The sequence below is a fragment of the Choloepus didactylus genome, chromosome 13 (genome assembly GCF_015220235.1).
Source record: "Choloepus didactylus isolate mChoDid1 chromosome 13, mChoDid1.pri, whole genome shotgun sequence".
In the NCBI taxonomy this organism is placed as follows: domain Eukaryota; kingdom Metazoa; phylum Chordata; class Mammalia; order Pilosa; family Megalonychidae; genus Choloepus; species Choloepus didactylus.
The window spans coordinates 93143282-93163457 of NC_051319.1; the positions used below are offsets into that span (position 1 = coordinate 93143282).

Sequence of the window (20176 nt, forward strand, 5' to 3'; positions counted from 1 at the left end):
AACCAAAATGAAATATGCATCCAGCCTTTCAAGTAGGTGTCTGTTACATACAACAAGATAGACCTATATTTAGTTTAAGATTTCAGAGAGTTGCTCACCCATCCTATGTTTTTGTTTGTTTGTTTTTGTTTTTTTTAATTCAGTTTTATTGAGAAATAGTCACATACCATACAATCTCCATGGTGTACTATCAGCTGTTCACAGTACCATCTTACACTTGTGCATTCATCACCCCAGTCTATTTTTGAACATTTTCCTTACACCAGAAAGAATCAGAATCAGAATAAAAAATAAAAAAACAAGCAAACAAACAAAAACACTCAGATCATCCCCCCCATCCCACCCAATTTTTCATTTAGGTTTTGTCCCCATTTTTCTACTCATCTATCCATACACTGGATAAAGGGAGTGCGATCCACAGGGTTTTTCACAATCACACTGTCACCCATTGTAAGCTACACTGTTACACAATCGTCTTTAAGAGTCAAGGCTACTGCATCCCATATGTTTTTGAGGTTCATCTTCATTTGCTTAGTTTGAGTTCATACATTTGCAAAATTAGGAAAATACCTAGCTTGTTAAAAAAAAAAAATCATTATGATAAATTTATCTTAGGATGACTTACGAGACTTTTTGAAATAGGAAAGCTCCTGAAGGGAGACACCATATGATCTCTTATTTTAATTTTCCCTTGGAAATGTATAAATTTGGGTGGTATGTTAATCATACTTAATGTTTATTTAATGCTTTAGAGTTAATGTACTTTCACAGTATCTTGTCATGTACATATTCCGTTAAAATGAATGATAAGGATGGCTTTACAGAGCAAAATCATCTCTGTAATCCCAAGTCTCTGGAAACAGTTATTTGAGACACTTTCTTGTGCCAAAAGTAATTGATAGGCCTATGCTTTTTGTTTTAGGACCCAGTGGTCTTCAGCGTGTAGTAAAACCAACCCCAATTACTGTTCATGATTCAGAGAGTGACGATGAGGAAGATAGTCTGGAACTCCAAGAAGTCTGGATTCCTAAGAATGGTGCTCAGCGTTACTCTGAGCGTGAAGAAAAAATCGGAGAATCAGTGCAGTCCAGGGAATTGTCAGGTGAGAGATTATGTCTTACACTGACTCTTTAGTTAAAATCATGAGAACTGACACACTTGGCCTTTATATAATGTATCCCTACCACAACTTGTGGTGCATTTAAAATATTCCTTCTGAAATGTGACCAAAGATAAGAGAAGACGTACCCAAATGAGAGGGGAATCTGAGTGGTGCTCTCCTGGCCAAGAGTAGCACAGCAGAAATGTGGGTTAAGGGCTCAGGGAAGAGAAGACAAAGATCGTGAGTTCCACTGTAGACTCTAGGAAGTGGTGCCCTCAAGGTATCAAGGATTAGTCAGAGGTTTGTGATGACTGCTGAGTAAAATCCAGAACAAGGGAAAAGGAGCCATTGCTTAGTTGATAATCTGTCCGATTGTAATTAGTGAATATTGGTGGCTGTTTTGGTGCTTGAGGGAGCCCTAAATACATTTTTTATAATCCCTTACCTCCCTTTAAATCTTGGCAACAGCCTTCTGCCATTTGCCTCAATAAGAAAGGATAATTCTCTTAACTTTTAGGTTCATCCTTCTCCTTTGTTTCTCCTTTCCTTTTGTTTACCACTTTTAGCAAAAGATGAATTATTTGAAGTTGTCCACTCATTTTTCCTTTGTTATCCTACTCCTTAGCGTGTTTGAAAGTTCACTATACATTTAACACTATACCTGAACTATACATACACTTCTGTGTATGGAAGGCTCAGTTCTTTAGACTGGTTACTCAATTTCTATTTTATTTCTTTTAAGAAATTCAGATATCTGTACATTGTGGTTGAAATGAAATTTTATAGAAACTGAAATTTAGGAAGTTTAATGTGACCAGCTGACTAACCTAATGTTTCCTAGAAAGTTCAGTTTCCGAATTTAGAAACTAGATCCTCCGTCAGCCAGATAAAACTTTAGTATTTCTTCATATATATATATGTTCTTTGAGTATTGAGCCTTACTGTGCCCCAGGTTAAGTGTTAGGTGCTATGAAGGATACAGGCAGTAAGTCATGATCTTTCTCTTGGGAACCTCCAGGTCTGTTTGAAGTCAGGTCAAAACCGTGGATAATGTAAAGGCATGCACTACAGTGGCTTTGAGGTGGGGAAAAAAAGAGATTGAACAGAGATCTGAGGCTGAATTGCTGTGAACAAAGGTCCTGAAGTAGTAAGGCAGGGATATATTCAGAGAACAGTTTGGGCGGGAGTGTAGAATGAATGTAAAGGGGACAGTAATGGAAAGACATTGAAATCAGATCATGGAGAGCCTTGAAGTCTGAGCTAAGGAGTTCAGATTTTAAACTGGGTAGGCACCAGGGAACTATAGAGAATTTTTGAGCAGATGAGTGATATGATCCCCAATTATACTTGAGGAAAATTAGTGTACTTTGTTTCCTGTTCCAAATTTACTCTTGCCTTTTGTCCAGAATTTGTACTGAAATCTTTTCTTTTCCTCGGGCCATTCTTCTTTTTCTATAAGCAGTAAGTGGAAAAGGCAAGACTCCACTTCGAAAGAGGTACAACTCCCATCAGATGGGCCAGTCGAAGCAATTTCCCCTCGAGGAAAGCAGCTGTGAGAAAGGCTGTCAGGTGACCAGTGAGCAGATCAAAGCCGATATGAAAGCAGCTAGGGATATTCCTGAAAAGAAAAAAAACAAGGATGTTTATCCCAGCTGCAGCAGCACCACCGCCAGCACAGTGGGAAACTCCAGCTCATACAGCACTGCTTCTCAAAGCCCCGACTTTGTAAGGACGGTGAACAGCAGCGGCTCTTCCGAGCCTAGCCCTACAGAAGTGGATGTGTCCAGGCAGTGTGTCTGCTCCCCCGGTGGGTCAGAGGACTCTGAGGCCATGGAGGAGGGAGATGCAGAGAGTTCTCTCTGCCCCAGATGCTGCTGTCACAGGCCCCAGGAATCCCAAAGGAGAACTAGCAGATGTTCTGATGAGGAACGTCCTTCAACCAGCCGAGCCTGTGTTGTGAATGGCCCGGATGGTACGAGATCCGCCTTTTCCTTTAGGACTCTGCCACAAGGGGGGTCTTCAGGCCCAGCACATGATGAAAGGACTAATGGGAGTGGCTCTGGGGCTACAGGTGAGGACAGGAGGGGGAGCTCCCAGCCTGAGAGCTGTGACGTGCAGTCTAATGAAGACTACCCTCGGAGGCCCCTAACAAGGGCCAGGAGCAGACTCTCCCATGTACCGCTGGTATCTGAGTCAGGTATGACAATGCTCCCAGGATTAGCAACTGCAGGTTAGGACTTGACAAAAGCACCAGTTTGTTCCATAAGTTTTCTTACATATAGCCAGTTTGGCAAATTGAATTCTATTTTGGGGTTCTGTGGATCATACAAATTATGAACTAGTTTTCAGCAGTGGTTGGGGGGTGGGGGTAGGTGTAAAATAGCTTGTAAAACATCCAACTCAGAAAAAAATCAAAGTTTTAAGAAAATTTTTAAGAAACTTTCAAGAAAATTACCTAACTGTATATATTTTCCTGAAGTACAATATTGATTCTGATATCTAAGCCCCAATAGATGAACTCTGCTCCCATCTCACCCTTAGAAAAAGTAATAATTCTTAGTGGAGGTCCTAAACCTTAGCCAAAAGGCAAGGCTCTGAAGTTGTTGGGCTGGAGGACCATATCTCAGTGCAGCTGCCTGGATATTCCCCTGTATCTGCCTCTGCAGTACTGAGTCATGGTTTTCTAGTTTTGATTCCAGTTAGCTTTTCCTTAAGAAAAGCAGGTAAGTAATTAGTTTAGATGAGAAATGTTTTGGTGATGATGTACTCAAAACATACATATGTATGTATAATTTCACTAGTAATGTGTGTGTGTGTATAGAATATGTATGCCAAGGTATTGGTTTGGAAGAGATGTTAAGCACATTTCTTAATCAGAATTTTGTTTATATTTCTGTCCTTATTTTTAAGTACTCTCTCATGCCTTCATTAAATCATTGATACCTGTCAGTGAATAATAATGTATTTTAATTCTCTCCAAGTATTCCTCAATTTTAAAATTTTGAAATTAGACCCAGAATATAGGCAATCACTGCTTTTTTATATCCTAAATAGAACTGATTGAATCATGTGGACTTCAACTAACAAAAATAAGCTTTCTTAAGATAAATGAGACCATAGTTATGTGCTGACTATTATTCTTGTTCATGATCATTAAATGTAATATGATCATGGAAATTTATGATTTTTATTTGATGATTTCATTATGCTTTACAAACAGTTCTGCTATATAGTGAGAATACTTTTCCCAGCTTGAATTTTAAATGTTTATGTCATCTTTTGTTGCGTGTTTTTTCATTTTGTAAAGTGAGATCTACATGTTTTCCTTTATGATTTCATTACTTTTATGCTGTGAAAGGCCTTCCCTATACTTGGTTGAGGTCAATGTTAACATCTCATTTATTCCTTTAATTCATTCTTCTGTTCAGTAGGAGTTGACTTTAATCTTTGGGAACTAACCCTTTTTTTTTTTTTTAATGTGAAATTGTCCCCAAGTTGTCCCAATACTATTTATTGTTATCCATTCTTATACCATTATTTTGAGATGTTCTTTTTTATCAACTACTGAATTATTAGATATACTGTTCCAACAATTCTGTCTTCTTTCATAATTCTTTTTCAAAATTTCCTTGGCTAGTTATACCTTATCTTACATTTTTATAGATGTTTTTAATAATAATTTTGTCGAATTCCTCCAAAAATATCTTTTTTGGTTGTTGTTTGGAATTGCATTCAGTTGATCAACTGAAAGAAGAATTGTTATTTTTACAGCATTGAGTCTTCCTATGAAGGGTCTATTTGTTTCTCCAGTTTTATTTGTTTAATGTCTCTTGGTAAAGTTTCACAGTGTTTTGTTTGTGTGTTTGTTTGGTATTTTTTTTTATTGAGATTGTTCATATACCATACAATTATCCAAAGATCCAAAGTGTACAATCAGTTGCCCATGGTACCATCATACAGCTGTGCATCCATCACCACAGTTAATTTTTTTTTCAATTTTTAGAACATTTTCATTATTCCAGAAAAGAAATAAAAACATGAAAAAAGGAAACTCAAATCCTCCCATACCCCTAACCACCCTGCCTCCATTATTGATTCATAGTATTGGTATAGCACATTTGTTACTGTTGATGAAAGAATACTAAAATACTACTACCTATAGTATATAGTTTGCAATAGGTATATATATTTTTTCCTATATGCCCTCTGTTATTAAATTCTAGTTATAGTGTCATACATTTGTTCTAGTTTGTGAGAGAGATTTCTAATATTTGTACAGTTAAATCATGGACATTGTCCACCACAAGATTCACTGTTTTATACTTTCCCATCTTTTAACCTCCAACTTTCCTTCTGGTGACATATGTGACTCTGAGCTTACCCTTTCCACCACCTTCACACAACATTTAGCACTGTTAGTTATTCTCACAATGTGCTACCATCACCTCTGTCCATTTCCAAAGGTTTAAGTTCAACCTAGTTGAACATTCTGCTCCTAATAAGCAACTGCTCCCCATTCTCTAGCCTTGTTCTATATCCTGGTAACTTATATTTCAAGTCTATGAGTTTATATATTATAATTAGTTCATGTCAGTGAGACCCTGAAATATTTGTCTTTGTGTGTCCGTCTTATTTCACTCAGTATAGTGCCCTCAAGGTTTCTTTATCAACCCATTTTTTTTTAAGATGTTTTTGTTCACATACCATGCTTTCTGCCCTAAGTAAACAATTGATGGTTCCCTGTATAGTCATGTATTTATGTATTCACCACCATTGCCACTGTCTGTATAAGGACATCTCCATTTCTTCCATAAAGGAGGAGAAAGAGTCAAAGAAGGTAGAGAGTCAGGAGAAAAAGAAAGAAAAGAAAGAGAGAGGAAAAAAAAAAAAAAACACATGACAGCTAGGAGGCAACAGAAGGAAAGATAGCATTAACCTAAAGTAGAATAGTCAGACATCACCAATGCCTTTCCTCCATGACCCCCCCATATGCCTTTAGCTTTGGTATATTGCCTATATTATATTAAAGGAAGCATAATACAATGTTTCTGTTAACTGTAGTCTCTAGTTTGCATTGATTGTATTTCCCCCGTCCCACCCCATTTTTAACACCTTGCAATGTTGACATTCATTTGTTGTACCTCATGTAAAAACATATTTGTACCTTTTATCCCAGTCATTGAGCACCCTAGGTTTCACTGGGTTATATGGTCCCAGTCTTTATCTTTCCTCTTTCCTTCTGGTGTCCCACATGCTCCTAACCTTCCTCTTTCAACCATACTCACAATCATCTTTGTTCAGTGTACTTACATTGCTGTGCTACTATCTCCCAAAATTGTGTTCCAAACCTCTCGCTCCTGTCTTTTCCTTTCTGTCTGTACTGCTCTCTTTAATGTTTACTGTAGAGCAGGTATCTTGTTCACAAACTCTGTCATTGTCTGTCAGAGAATATTTTAAGCTCTCCCTCATATTTGAAGGACAGTTTTGCCAGATATAGGATTCTTGGTTGGTGGTTTTTCTCTTTAAGTATCTTAAATATATCACCCCACTTCCTTCTTCCCTCTATGGTTTCTATTGAGAAATCCGCACATAGTCTCATCAAGCTTCCTTTGTATGTGATGGATCACTTTTCTCTTACTGCTTTCAGGATTCTCCTTATCTTTGACATTTGATAATCTGATTACTAAGTGTCTTGGCGTAGGCCTATTCAGATCTGTTCTGTTTGGGGTATGCTGTGCTTCTTGGATCTGTAATTTTATGTCTTTCATAAGAGATGGGAAATTTTCATTGATTATTTCCTCTATTATTGCTTCTGCCCCTTTTCTCTTCTCTTCTCCTTCTGGGACACCCATGTCACGTACATTCCTGTATTTCATTTTGTCCTTAAATTCCTAGAGATGTTGCTCTATTTTTCCATTCTTTTCTCTATCTGTTCTTTTGTGTGTAGGCTTTCAGGTGCCTTGTTCTCCAGTTTGAGTGTTTTCTTTTGCCTCTTGAGATCTGCTGTTGTATGTCTCCATTGTGTCCATCTTGTGTGTTGTGCCTTTCATTTCCATAGATTGTCAGTTGTTTTTTCAGACTTTCGATTTCTACCTTATGTACACCCAGTGTTTTCATTATACGCTTCATCTCTTTTGCCATATCTTCCCTAAACTTTCTGAATTGATCCAGCACTAGTTGTTTAAATTCCTGTATCTCAGTTGAAGTGTCAGTTTGTTCCTTTGTATGGGCCATAACTTCACCTCTCCTACTGTGGAATTTAGTTTTCTGTTGTCTAGACATCTGGCCTCCTTGTTACCCCAATCAGATTTTCCTAGACCAGAAAGGGCTCATGTCTTGGAAGGAGGCAGTAGTTTCAGGTCTCCCTGAGGGTGTGTCTTAGAAGATTGGTACACCCTGTGAGGCTTCATGTCACTGTGCTTTTCTGCCCAGCAGGTGACACCTGTCAGCCTGTATCTCCCGACTAGTGTAAGGAGGTGTGGCTTGTGGCTGTCTTCCCCCAGGCGCTGGGGTCTGGTTCTGAATGGAAGGCGGGTAGTAGAGCTTGGCATCGCCTCTTTCCTCTTAGGGAAGATACACCCCCTGGGGAGAGGTTATTTGCATTTGAATCGTCTCTTGACTCTGCTATCTCCACCCTTGTCTGGGTCTGAGCACTGGGAGTTGAAAATTGCTGAGGCTTTCTCCGCTGAGCTGAAAAAGGGACAGAAAGACCCCCTTCAGGGTCGGTCTGTGGCCCCCCTCAGTTTCACGTGTTGGCCAGAGACAGCACCTGGTCCTCTGGGCTCCCCCTCCCTCCCAGAAAGGTCCTCCGGCTCTCCAAGGTCAGCCATCACCAAAAGCCTCTGTCTGCTTGTTGGGGTTTTGTAGCTTGTATTGAGCAGTCCACATTTTCTTATTAAAACCCCACTTGGAGCTCCGCTGAGCTATATTCGCTTGCTTGCTGGGAGAGTACTGCTCTCTAGCGCAGTGAGGATTTGCAGTTCAGGCCATGAGGGGGATGGGAGGCTCCTGGCTCGGATCCGCAGTTTTTACTTACAGATTTTATGCTGTGATCCCGGGCATTCCTCCCAATTCAGGTTGGTGTATGATGAGTGGACAGACACTTTTGTCTCCCCGCAGTTATTCCAGATTACTTACTATTTGTTTCTGGTTGCTTATTAGTTGTTCCAGGGGGACTGACTAGCTTCCACTCCTCTCTATGCCGCCATCTTCTTCCATCTCCCCCATTTTGTATTTTTTTAAATTATAGATTCTTTATATTACCATTTGAGTTTTGACTTTTTTTTTTTTTTCCTTAGATTCTGATGTCCTCTCTATCAGTTCCATCTGGCATGTTTATATTAGTCATAATAAAGAACAGACATTTTCTTACCTTCAGTGATTTCCTGGATTTAAAAAAAAATCATTTATGTAGTGCTGTTTACTTTTTTAGGAAAATTACATCTATTATCTTGCTGGCTTTTTTTTTTCCCAGTTCAAGAAGGCTACTAATGTATATAACTAGTGTGTTTATAGTGGCTAAGTTATTTCCTAATATTTAAAAAAATTCCAGACAAGTAATCACTTAATTTTGAATAACAGTTTTTCTAGGAAAATGTTGAAAGTCCTGATTTTAATATTACTGAGGTCTCTTTTGGAAAGAAGAACCAGTTATTTGGGTGATTTACAACTTATTTTTAATATAACATGTTTTTGACACATATTGGCCTCTCTGTTCTAAAAGTTTTAAACTGCAAAATTCAAACTAATAAAGGAACAAACGATTTAGTGTTCTGGATTTTTTTTTTTTTAATAACTTCAAAGAAAATAAAATTTAAGTTTTTTATTCCGTTTTTGATTTATGGCCTTGTGTAGTGTTAAAGCCATATTAGAGGCTAATGTAGTTATTTGTTTTGTGACTTCCTATTTTGGGAAAATATACCTATAAATTGTTCTTTTTTTCCTCATTGTATAATACTTTAGTGAATAAATAAATATCAATAAAATTAATAAAAATATCAAAAAATAAAAAAGATCACAAAAGTAATAGACTAGATTGTCAAAGATTAGCTCTTAAGATTAATATGATACTCATAAATATTAAACTCTTTCTCTGACACCCACACCTCATGACTAAATTAGGTCTGCTTTTCTCAGATGCCGCAGCATCTTCTACACTATGTCATAATTCTGTGTTTCACTGTCTGTCTTTGCAATAGACTATGAGCTCCATGAGGGCAGGAGTAGTGTCTGTCTTTTCACCATTATAGTCTCAGCTTCTAGCACAACGTCTTACACATAACATGAGGCTCAGTGAATAACTGTTAATGAGTGGTAGGAACCATCATATGAGGTATGTTGATGCTAATGAATGTATGAAATCACAAAGGTTTGTTCCACAACAAGATTGATTTTTCCTAAACAGGAAAGAAGGCATAAGAGAATAACAGTAAATGCTGTATTCTGTTTTCGTTTTACATTGGGAAACCTTTGTTTTTCAAGGTCATCAACATAGAGTGTGACTTAGTTTCATAACTTCTCATAGAAAACATAAAGCATCAATTTGAGCACTTTGGGGGGCAGGAAATTAAACTTTGAACTCTATATTCTGATCAATTAAAGGGAAGGGCAGAGAGCAATCCAGGAAAGTGAAAGGTTTGCAAATCAGATTATAAAAGGTAAATGCTAATTGAAGATCTTTATTTGCACATTGTCATAGAGGAGGGGGAACATGTTTTTGTTTTAGTTTTTATGATACTGGGGGGAGAGAACCAGTATCTGTGAATGGTTGTAACAGGCACATGAGTTTTGGCTATCGTGAAATGTGCTGCCTTTAGAAGGTTCCTTGTTAATGAAGATAAACAGATTGTGCATGAAGTTTCTTAAGGAATAATGTGGAAGAAAGCCTTCATTGAGTTGACTGGATCAATAGTTGTCATGTTTTCTCTGGAACCCCAGGATTTTGCTTGGTTTCAGGGTCCTTGGAGGAAATTCGATGGCTAGAATTCTTGGGCTCCCTTTCAGGCTTCAACCAAAGCAGTTGTTTTCAATTGTTTTGTTTAGTGGGATTTCATAAAGATCTCAGATTGTGAGGGAAAAGTTGTGGTGTCTAAAAAACACTTGGAAGAGACTTCTAGAGTTAACCTCTAGCCCCAAGCCTTTGGGAATCTGCAATATTTGCCCGTGTTACCCTGTCTTTCTTTGTAATCTTTAATATTTGAAGTTACAGAATTACCAAGTGGAGTTGTATCTGAAAAATATAGTGGGGATGGAATTCATGAAGGTGAGCCTTATTTCAGTCAATACATGCTCTGCTACAGTTGTGCTAGGTATCAGAAATGAGGACAATTGGATTTTAGTATCTTTTCTGAAAATGAAATATGTATGTGTTAACTTTTAGAAATGAACCTCAAACTTGTTTGTAAATAAAATCAAGACAAAATTTGCTTTTTAATTATAATAGTTTAGAATAATACCAGTAAATGAGTTAGGATCTCATGAACCAGGGTTAGTAAGGTTTTCTAGCAAGTGATTGGCACACCAGATTGCTTGGGTTTGACTCCTGATTCCACCACTTACACCTTGGTAAGCTGTTTTACCTTTCTATGCCTGTGTCCTAATTTGTAAAATAAGGAGAATAATAAGTCTTTCAGAGAGTTTTTGTAGGATTAAATGAGTTTATACAATTAAAAACCTTAAAACCATGCTTGACACAGTAGGTGCTCAGTAAGTGTGTTATTCCATTTAAGTACCTGCGATGTCATTTATTCAGTAAATGTTGAATGCCAGTTCATTCAATAAATGTTAATTTTAGCAAATTGTTTGTGGTTGACATTGATGTAAAGATGAAGTAAGACAGTATGTTGCCATCAAGGAGCTGTTAGTTTAAATGGTGAGACAAAACATGTATACAGAGAACTACAGATGATATGTAATGTTTGGGGATCTGAAGTAGGATTTGTTAGAGCAGGTGGCATTTGAGCTGGACCTTGCAGGGAGGGGTAGTATTTTGAGGTCAGAGAAAGTGTTTTGGTCAGAAGGAGCTGGAGTGATTAATGGTTTCAGAGACATTGATACTGGGAGATAACCAGACTATGGTAGGACCCTGAAAGACAGAATAAATCGAGAATGAGAAGGACTAAATCATAGCTTCAAATTTCAGGCATTGAAACATTCACTAAGCAGTGGGCAATAATTTGAAGTGTTGTTTTTGGCAGGAAAGTGGTGAGTTTAATCTACCAGTAGTATTTAGGATGGCTTGAAGCAGAGAGATTCTGGAGATAGGAATGTTAGATTGTTGGAATGGCCCACGTATGAAAAGAGATGTTATATTTGATGTAGATGTATTTGAGATAATGGAGGATGATCTCGTTTTAGAACAGTCAGTTGGAAATGTCAGTCTGACTGTATTCCACTTGGAATAGAATTGTAGATTTGGGAAATGCCTTAATAGGGTTTGAACATATGCAGTTTTTACTCTGTTGAAGGAAAGAAACTAGGGCTAAAATGTGGGTTTTCCTCTTGCCTTTTCTAGAAGTTGCCAAAACAAAACCACGTCATGCCATGAAGCGGAAGCGGACAGCAGATAAGTCCACCAGTACCAGTGACCCTGTGATTGAGGATGACCATGTACAGGTGAAAAAAAACGCTCACTTACCTTTCACAGTGGCTAGGTTCTTAGGGCAAAGGAACTAAATGTTCCATCTTTATACAGTTTTTTGTCCTTAAAATAAGAAATTGGTAACTTCTCAGTTGTGTCAGTGAGAGCATTTAATTAAGCTTAAAAAATACATAGGCACACATGTAAATTTTTAACTTTTCTCTTTGTAGGTCCTTGTATTAAAATCCAAAAATCTTGTTGGAGTCACTATGACCAACTGTGGAATCACAGATCTAGTGCTAAAAGACTGCCCCAAGATGATGTTCATCCATGGTATGTATTTGGGCCCATGTCATACAAGAGCATCATGAATGAGTTTAAATAATTAAGTATTTAATACAATTACATAACTTTCTTCTTTTTTTTTGAAGAATCATTATTGGGTTATTTCTAATTCTGTCCCTTTCTGTAGTTCTCAAATAATTAATCCCTATATAGTATTCATGAGGGTTCATGGGCAGAAACTTTAATTCATCTTTTAAAAAGGCCTCCAGTCTCCTCCAGAAAATAATTGCTGCCCAGTCTGACAGAGTGGATTAATAGTATGTATGGGCTTTAGAGTCAGCTAGGCCCCTACTTGAATCTTGCCTCTGCCGTTTGCTAACTGTGTGTTGTTGGACATGTTTTGTTTGTAAATGTCTTTTTGGGGGGAGTGGTGAGGGACTGGACCTTAAGTGTTAAATTGCTGTGTATTTGATTGGGATGATCCATTATGTCTTTAGTTTATGGAACATTTTCATTAGTTCAAGCCCCAGTTTGGTTTTTTGTCCCATTTATCTCTCATCTCCAGTCTCTAACTCATGTACTTAATATGTACCCTTCCAACCCACTTCTCATGCCTATACTTAAATACATGTCTATCTCTGTTTTGTGTGAGCTTTTAAAATTGTAGCTGCATAGAATGTACTGTACATGATGTGGATTTTTTTTTCCCTTTTTCATTCAAAATCATATTTTTGAAATCCATCCATGTAAAATCTGATGATCTGATTTGTTCCTTGCCTTGGCAAAGTTGTATATTCCCCGTGTCCATTTTCCTCAATCTGTAAAATGTACATAATATTTGATATTCATAAAGCTTTTGTAAAGGGTAAATGCAATAATTAATAATGAGTTGAGTGTATGTGTATACATATACATATGCACACACTTACACACATATTTATGTACATAGTACATGGTCTGACCTCTAGTAAAAGCCTAATAAATATTAATTTGTATAGTATTGCAAAACATATTAAGGGATTTTCTTTTCTTTGTACTTATCCTTTAATCCTAATAATAAACAGAAATCCCATTAATAGATGCTTACAAAACATTTTGTCATAAACTAGAAGAATCCCAGAGAGGAGAGATGAAACTGAGATTCAGATACCACCTCCCCCCTGAATTCTAGAATTCTACAGACCCTGGGAACCCCAGACTTCATTTCACTCTAAAGAGATGGTACTTTTCTCCAACACATCCAATGAAATCTTTGTTCCTAAAGTAGCGAATAAATCACTACTTCCTATTGGAGTTTCCTCCTAAAACAGAAAACACAAGCTCTTGAAAAGCACAGAGATCATAACAGCAGGGAAGTTGCAGCCTTGCCTTATAGTAGCATTGTAAGAGCTTTCAGTCTGTAAGTGCTCCACATCTCAGCTCTGTGAGCCTAGCACACAACCTTCAAACTCTGATGATTAGCTTCTCATTCTTTTCTCTACTTTGAGAATCTGACTAGTTTTCACCTCTGAAGTTGACTCTGATTCTTCACATATCATCTAACCTAAGATGGATCACCATGGCCTCAGTCTTTTTCCCTTAAACCAAATAGGATAGCTCAGCTTATCATGGGACAGAAGATCTTGAATAAGTAACTCAGTTTCTGGACATCAGCTAAGTAACAGTAAATAAGATGACTAAATGGAAAGATGAGATGAAGGCGATTACACCAGACCTTAGCCTTGTCTGATATTACAGACTTGTAAATAGTGGTCCGGTTGGACCTTATTTGTAGTCTTCTCCCTCTTGTCTCCTTTCCTGCCCCCAAAACAGCTTCCCCTTCCTCCCACCTTGACACAGAATAAGAAGCTAAAAATGAGCCTGAAAGACAGAAAATTTGCTCAAAGTTAATTTCAGAGCTAGGTTTTTTTAGGAAGATTATGGCATTTGGGTCATGGAGGTTACAGAAGATGTTTTTATGAAATGTTAAAACAATTTGGCATATCAAGCATAAGTTTTATGTCTTCCATTTGATCCTTTCTCCAGACTTGGACCAGATTGAAATTTGAGATAAAAGAGGGAAAATATTTTTCTGAAGCTTGTAGCCTATTGCAGTTAAATGTGTTTATTAAATCATAATTTTTAATGTAACTTAATGGTTTATATGTTAAACAGGAAGGATATTTAATTAATCATGTTTTAAACTAGCACTATTCAATAGATGATGGTGGAATGTTTTTGCAATGATGGAAATGTTCTCTGTCTTCACCGTTCAATATGGTAGCTACTAACTACATAGACTCTTGAGCACCTGAATTGTGGCTGAACTTTTAATTTTATTTAATTTTAAGTTGACTTAAATTTAAATAGCCACAGGTACCATATTGGACTATCCAGCTTTAGACTAAAAAGTCCAAATATTTCTGGGGTGTTTTGTTTTTAAGGTTCTGGTTTCCTACTTGTAATAGGAATGAAATTCAATTCAACCCTATGCCTTTCCTGTGGATGAGTGTAAGACAATATATGTGAATTATTCAAGGTTTGATTATTACTCATAAAATTATATAAATTAATTGTCATCATTCATGTCTTTCAATAAATATTTCCTAACCAATTCCTATAGTTGGGCAAGCCATTCTCTGGGATTTAGTTTCCTTGACCATAAAATCTTAGATAGAAAAGGTACCTTAATGTCCCTTCCGGCATGAAGGTGATCATCTTTTTTTGAACTGGACGGAATCACATTTTCAAATTATTTTGTTGGCTGCTAGTTATATTCTGTGATAGTACTTGTCCTGTGTTAAAGACGTTTATAGCTGCAGTATGAGTTGGACCAGTCCTCCAAAGATGATTCCAAATAGGCTATACATTGCTCTGTTTTTTATATAAATGATTTATAGAGTTTATCGTTGTTTTCATTTTGTAGCTACTAGGTGCAGGGTACTGAAACATTTAAAAGTAGAAAATGCACCAATCGTAAACCGATTTGACTATGCACAATGCAAGAAACTGAATATGGATCAGGTACTGGACCAGATACTAAGGATGCCTCCTGAGAGAAACCGCATCATATACCTACGCCCAATGCAGCAGGTAACACACTCTGCTCCTTTCTGATGATGCGTAGATTGTGCTGATTTCCTTTTTAGTTCTTTAGTCTTCACCGTTTTTGGACTTGGCATTTATTCATTTGCTTAACCCACAGTTATGATTCTTTAGTTTCTACAGAGTTCTTTTAATCAAGCTAGACTATTTTGCCAATCTTTTTCATTAATCCATCTCTACTAGATTTTGTAAGATTTTTGGTAACTTACATGGTGAGGGAGGTTGTTATTCAACTAATGTCTATACTTACTAATAGTTACCTGTAGTTAAGATCACAGACTCTGGTTTCAGACTGCCTGATTCAAATTCTGACCTTGTGCAGATTATTTAACATCTGTGTTTTAGTTTCTTCTGTAAAATTAGAATATTAATAGCATACCCAGTAATAATTTGACTGTTAAATAAATTAATACATGTGGACAGTTCCTGGTTTGTAGTAAGCAGTCATATGATAGCTGCTATCATTCATATTATTATATTTCTATCAATATTATTATCAATATCATTATTTACTATTAAGAGTAAATATTGTATGTGAGGCTCTGTGCTCGATGCCAAAAGAGAGTTTAAAGGAAGTTTTAAACATTTGTTGCAGTTAATGTTTGACCCTGGCCCCAAAGAACTCATTTCAAGTTAAATCACTTGTTGAGTGTCTATAATTTGTTGGGTGCTATAATACAGAGAGGACATCATCTTTCCCTCAACCAGCTTGCCATCCCATGAAAAAGATAAACAAGTATGCCACTACAATGGCTGAATGAGATTTCCTAAGCAGAGATGAGGAAGAGGGCATTCCACAAGAAGAAAAGTACTGTGAATAAAGGCTACAAGGAGACAAGAAAATGTCATCTGCCTTAAAGAATGGACAGTAGTCCAGTTTCTATAGGGTATATGGTACTGCACATTCACAGTTCTACAGTACTGTCAATACTTTGACCTATAAAAGCCATTTTCAGAAGTGGATTCCTGGGATTGATTGCCTGAATCAGAATTTAGGATTTTCTGGTTTAATGGGCATTAATATAACAGTGAGATATAAATCACTGAACTTCTGAACAGAAGAATTTGCTAAGCTTTGCTCCCAGCATGGCAAGTTGTGCTCAAGGCACAGTGTGACTATTTGATTTTCAAATCAGCCAGAGTTCAAAAGTAAGGGACCAAGGAAAGATTGCTTAAGCTTTAGGAGAGAGATTTCTAAAGCTCTTTCTTCCTTGGTCTAAAGCCCTTTCTATGTTGTCTTCCACAGGTAGACACACTAACGTTGGAGCAAAAGCTATTTAGTGGTCCTTACCCCTATCACATCTGTATTATCCATGAATTCAGTAACCCTCCCAATGTTCGGAACAAGGTGCGCATTTGCAGCTGGATGGATACAATAGCAAACATTAACCAGTAAGTTCCTGTGTTATTTCCCATAGCCAGTACTCCCAGAAGTAAATCCCAATTCTTCTTTATTTTAAATGATTCCATCTCGGCTTCCAAGTCAGGCTTATCATTTAGGAAGATGGCATTTTGATCAAGGATATTACAGAAAATGTCTTTATGAAATGGTAAAAAGATTGGGCAAATCAGCCATATGGTTTCTTCTGATGTCTTCCATTTGATCCTTTCTGCTGACTTGGACCAGGTTGAATTTGAGATCAAAAAGGGAGTGAATATTTTTTTGAAGTTGGTATTATTGCAGTTAACATCTGTGAAATAACTCAGGGAAATGAGGACTTAAAAAAAATACTTGTACATTTGTAACTTTCTGTTTTCAAACTCAGAAAATTTTATAGGAACAAAATATACATGCACATTTGACTATTTTTTTTTAGCCTGTGGGCATGGAAAGGAGATACATTAAAGAATACCTTAAAACTGTGATGTTTTACATCATCAAAAAATTGAACATTTTATGTACATGTTATGTAAACATTGTGTTATGCACATTCTACCAACAAGACATTTGCTTAGAGTGTAGCTTGCTTTCTTTGAAGAATATAATTTTGAAAATGAAGAAGAAAGTGATTTTGACTTGACTACACTTGTATTCTCTCGGTTGAGTGATCTTACTGCTGGTAGAGGGTTAATAGTTTATTTGAGATGTTCTGTAGAATCTGGGCCTGAAACAATTTTGATAGTTCCTTTCCACCTTGCACCCCTACTTTATTTCCAGTTTGGTCATTTTTATTTAATTTTTCCTGTTGCCTGCAGAGAGCTCATTAAGTATGAATTCTTCCCTGAAGCCACACGAAGTGAAGAAGACTTAAAGAAGTACCCCAAGTACCCCTGGGGAAGAGAAATTTATACATTAGAAGGTGAGCACTTACAAGTGGTTGGAAAGCTAAATAGCTGTTAACTAACTAGATGGAGGGAAGATTCGAATGGGAGCCTTACATTGTGTCAAAATAATGGGTGACTTAAACACCTGCAAGTAGGAGAGACCAGTGAAATATTGTTCTGCCTGTATGAGTCTTTACCATCAAGAGAATAATCACAAGCAGTGTTGAAAAACAGAAGAAAACTGAAAATTAGTACAGGTTGAAAATTGGAAGTGACTTGAGGGCACCTGACTCAACCTCTTAATTTTATACATGGAAACTGAAGCCTATTGGAGAAAAGATGACCAGGGTCACATAACCAAATAGAGGCAGAATGAGGACTGAAATCTGCATCTCCTGGTCCAACACTTTTTGGCCATAAGGGATGAAAGTATATTTTATGCTCGGTTTACAAAATACTGCAGTATTTGGCCCATCAGCATTTCCATACGGTAAAACTAACATCATCTTATTTTAGGGGTTGTGGATGGAGCTCCATATTCCATGATTTCTGACTTCCCTTGGTTGAGGTCACTACGGGCAGCAGAACCCAACAGCTTCGCTCGATATGATTTTGAAGATGATGAAGAAAGTAATTATGACCCAACTTGACTTGTGTTCTCTAGCTTGAGTATATTCTGCTTCATTAAATATTTAATAATTTGTTTTGAGATTTAGAGATTTAGGAGCAGTGCAGCTTTTAAATGGTTTCCCATGTAAATGTTCTTATTTCTCTATTTGCTTTTTCTTACTGCCCCCCCTCCCTCCCCACCCCCAAAAAACAGCTCTAAATTTGTACAGTAGACAATCAGTTGACTTACTAAGGCTATATGAAGATTGGTAGGAATCTTCAGACTGATTTTCCTGTTAGGTTTTTGTAGTACCTAAATGTTTGCAATTTTGTGATTCCATTGAAGAATTTTTCAACTATATTGTATTAAAATTGTTTCAGTTGTATTAATTATTCTGCTTCCATGAACTGCTTGTTGTTGGGTAGCATGTAAGAACTTATGAAAATTCACTTGGGTGTGAAAATTTGTGGGGAAACTTGAAGGAATTTTTAAATATAGTTTCTCTAAGTGTTAGCACAGTTGAATATGCATTTGTAGGCAGAGATTTTAAAAAATATTGTATGAGAAAATGGATTTCATAGATTACAGGTACATGTATGCAACTTACCTCTTGGGTACATTATTTTCACCTTGGGCCTTTTAATCATGTGTGCTGTCTTGGGTGTCAGATGACATATAAATAAATTGAGCTATATGAACATACATTGCATTTCATTACAGTATATAGGCATGTTTCCTGGACTTGTTTAATCAGAGTGACTTTCCAAATGATTCTGATAATCATACACTTCTCCCCGTTTCTTTCTACCTTCTAAGGCACCATCTATGCTCCTCGAAGGAAAGGGCAGCTGTCTGCAGACATCTGTATGGAAACAATAGGAGAGGAAATTTCAGAGATGCGTCAGATGAAAAAGGGTGTGTTTCAGCGAGTAGTAGCAATTTTTATCCACTATTGTGATGTCAATGGAGAGCCAGTTGAAGATGACTACATTTGAATTTTCCTTCCTGCTTCCCAGCTATTATGGCAGAAAGCAGCTGGAAGGCTCCAGCTGCCGGAGTGCACCACAGGGACTTAGGGCACACAGTTTAGAGGCCCTGGCTTGGTTTGGTATATAGGAAATGTATAAGGAACATTGAAATTGTATACAAAGATTTGTACATAGAGGAAATATACAAAAAAGACACTTCCTAAAGTACCAGCTTTATATCATATGTTTATACAATTTAATTTAAAAATTCATTGTAATGAAGGCAGATAATTTGAAAGAGTTCATTTTGTTCATTTTTCTTGACTTAGTTCATAAAATATCATTTTTGCCTGAGCCTCTACTTACTATATTCTTAATAATCACTGTCATCCCCTTAAATTTGTGCCTTTTTCTTCTTCAGTGAAGCTGTTTTGAGTAAATCTGTTGAAGAGGTTTATGTCTTGTGTGCTTTTTTAAATTGTTACTAAAACACCAACTAAACCCCTATAGTCAGAGAAAGGCTATATGTTTCTGCAAAGCAAAGCTGTAGTTCCTTTTTTTTAGGATTATAATTGCCATGTTTCTTAAAATAAAGTTAAAAGACTTACGAACTTAAAGAAAAAAAAACAGTGAGGGGGAAATGGAAAAGTTTCCAAAGCATTCCTACTCATTTCCACATTCAACTGTGTATCTGCCTCATCTTGAATATAAAAATAAAAGTTTATTAAAAACTTCTCTTGCCTTGAACTTGAATCCCTATTTTTAAATAAGGGTAACAAATACTGTATAGAAAAAGGATGTGTAGTTGTATCTAAATAAGATTTGAGTGTAAGCCAATTTCTGATCTCTCTGTCTCTCCTTTAAGTCTGTGGCTGTGGCTGCTAGTTGTTACAACTCTTAGAACTCTATATGACAACACTGGTTGTTCCAAAATACCTGGTCACCAGGTCTATGTAGAAGAGAAATTGCTCTGATATTGACTGACCGTACAGTGATAATACACAGTATTGCAGTGTCAGGGATCAAGAGCAGATGCTTTAGATTAACACTGAGTTTGAGTTATCTTACCTGCTAGCAGAATGACCTAAGCAAATTATTTAAATAGAAGGTCTGTGAAAAAATTGTATAAGGAATTATGGTCCATATGAGGTATAAAGGGGCCTTAGAGAAAATCTTGTCCAACTCTCATTTACAGGGAATAAACTGCAGCCCAGAGGGAGAAAATTGCTCACCCATGGTCAAGATCTGGTTAAAGCTAACTGGGACAGGAATCCAGGTACACA

General features: G+C 36.9%; 1 protein-coding gene across 4 annotated transcripts in view; it reads left to right on the forward strand.

Moving 5' to 3' along the window:
• The window catches only part of FBXO38 (F-box protein 38), a 65769-nt gene extending 46141 nt beyond the window's left edge, over positions 1-19628 (forward strand). For 2 of the 4 annotated variants that reach the window (XM_037801046.1, XM_037801048.1), the window contains 9 exons: positions 923-1102; positions 2565-3299; positions 11616-11716; positions 11912-12014; positions 14872-15038; positions 16297-16442; positions 17247-17350; positions 17832-17945; positions 18742-19628. In XM_037801046.1, coding sequence (XP_037656974.1) covers positions 923-1102; positions 2565-3299; positions 11616-11716; positions 11912-12014; positions 14872-15038; positions 16297-16442; positions 17247-17350; positions 17832-17945; positions 18742-18920 — 1829 coding nt within the window. In that variant the 3' untranslated portion in view covers positions 18921-19628. The remainder of the gene's footprint in view (positions 1-922; positions 1103-2564; positions 3300-11615; positions 11717-11911; positions 12015-14871; positions 15039-16296; positions 16443-17246; positions 17351-17831; positions 17946-18741) is intronic. The other 2 variants (XM_037801047.1, XM_037801050.1) reach the window with 2 other exon arrangements.
• Positions 19629-20176: the final 548 nt, after the last annotated feature.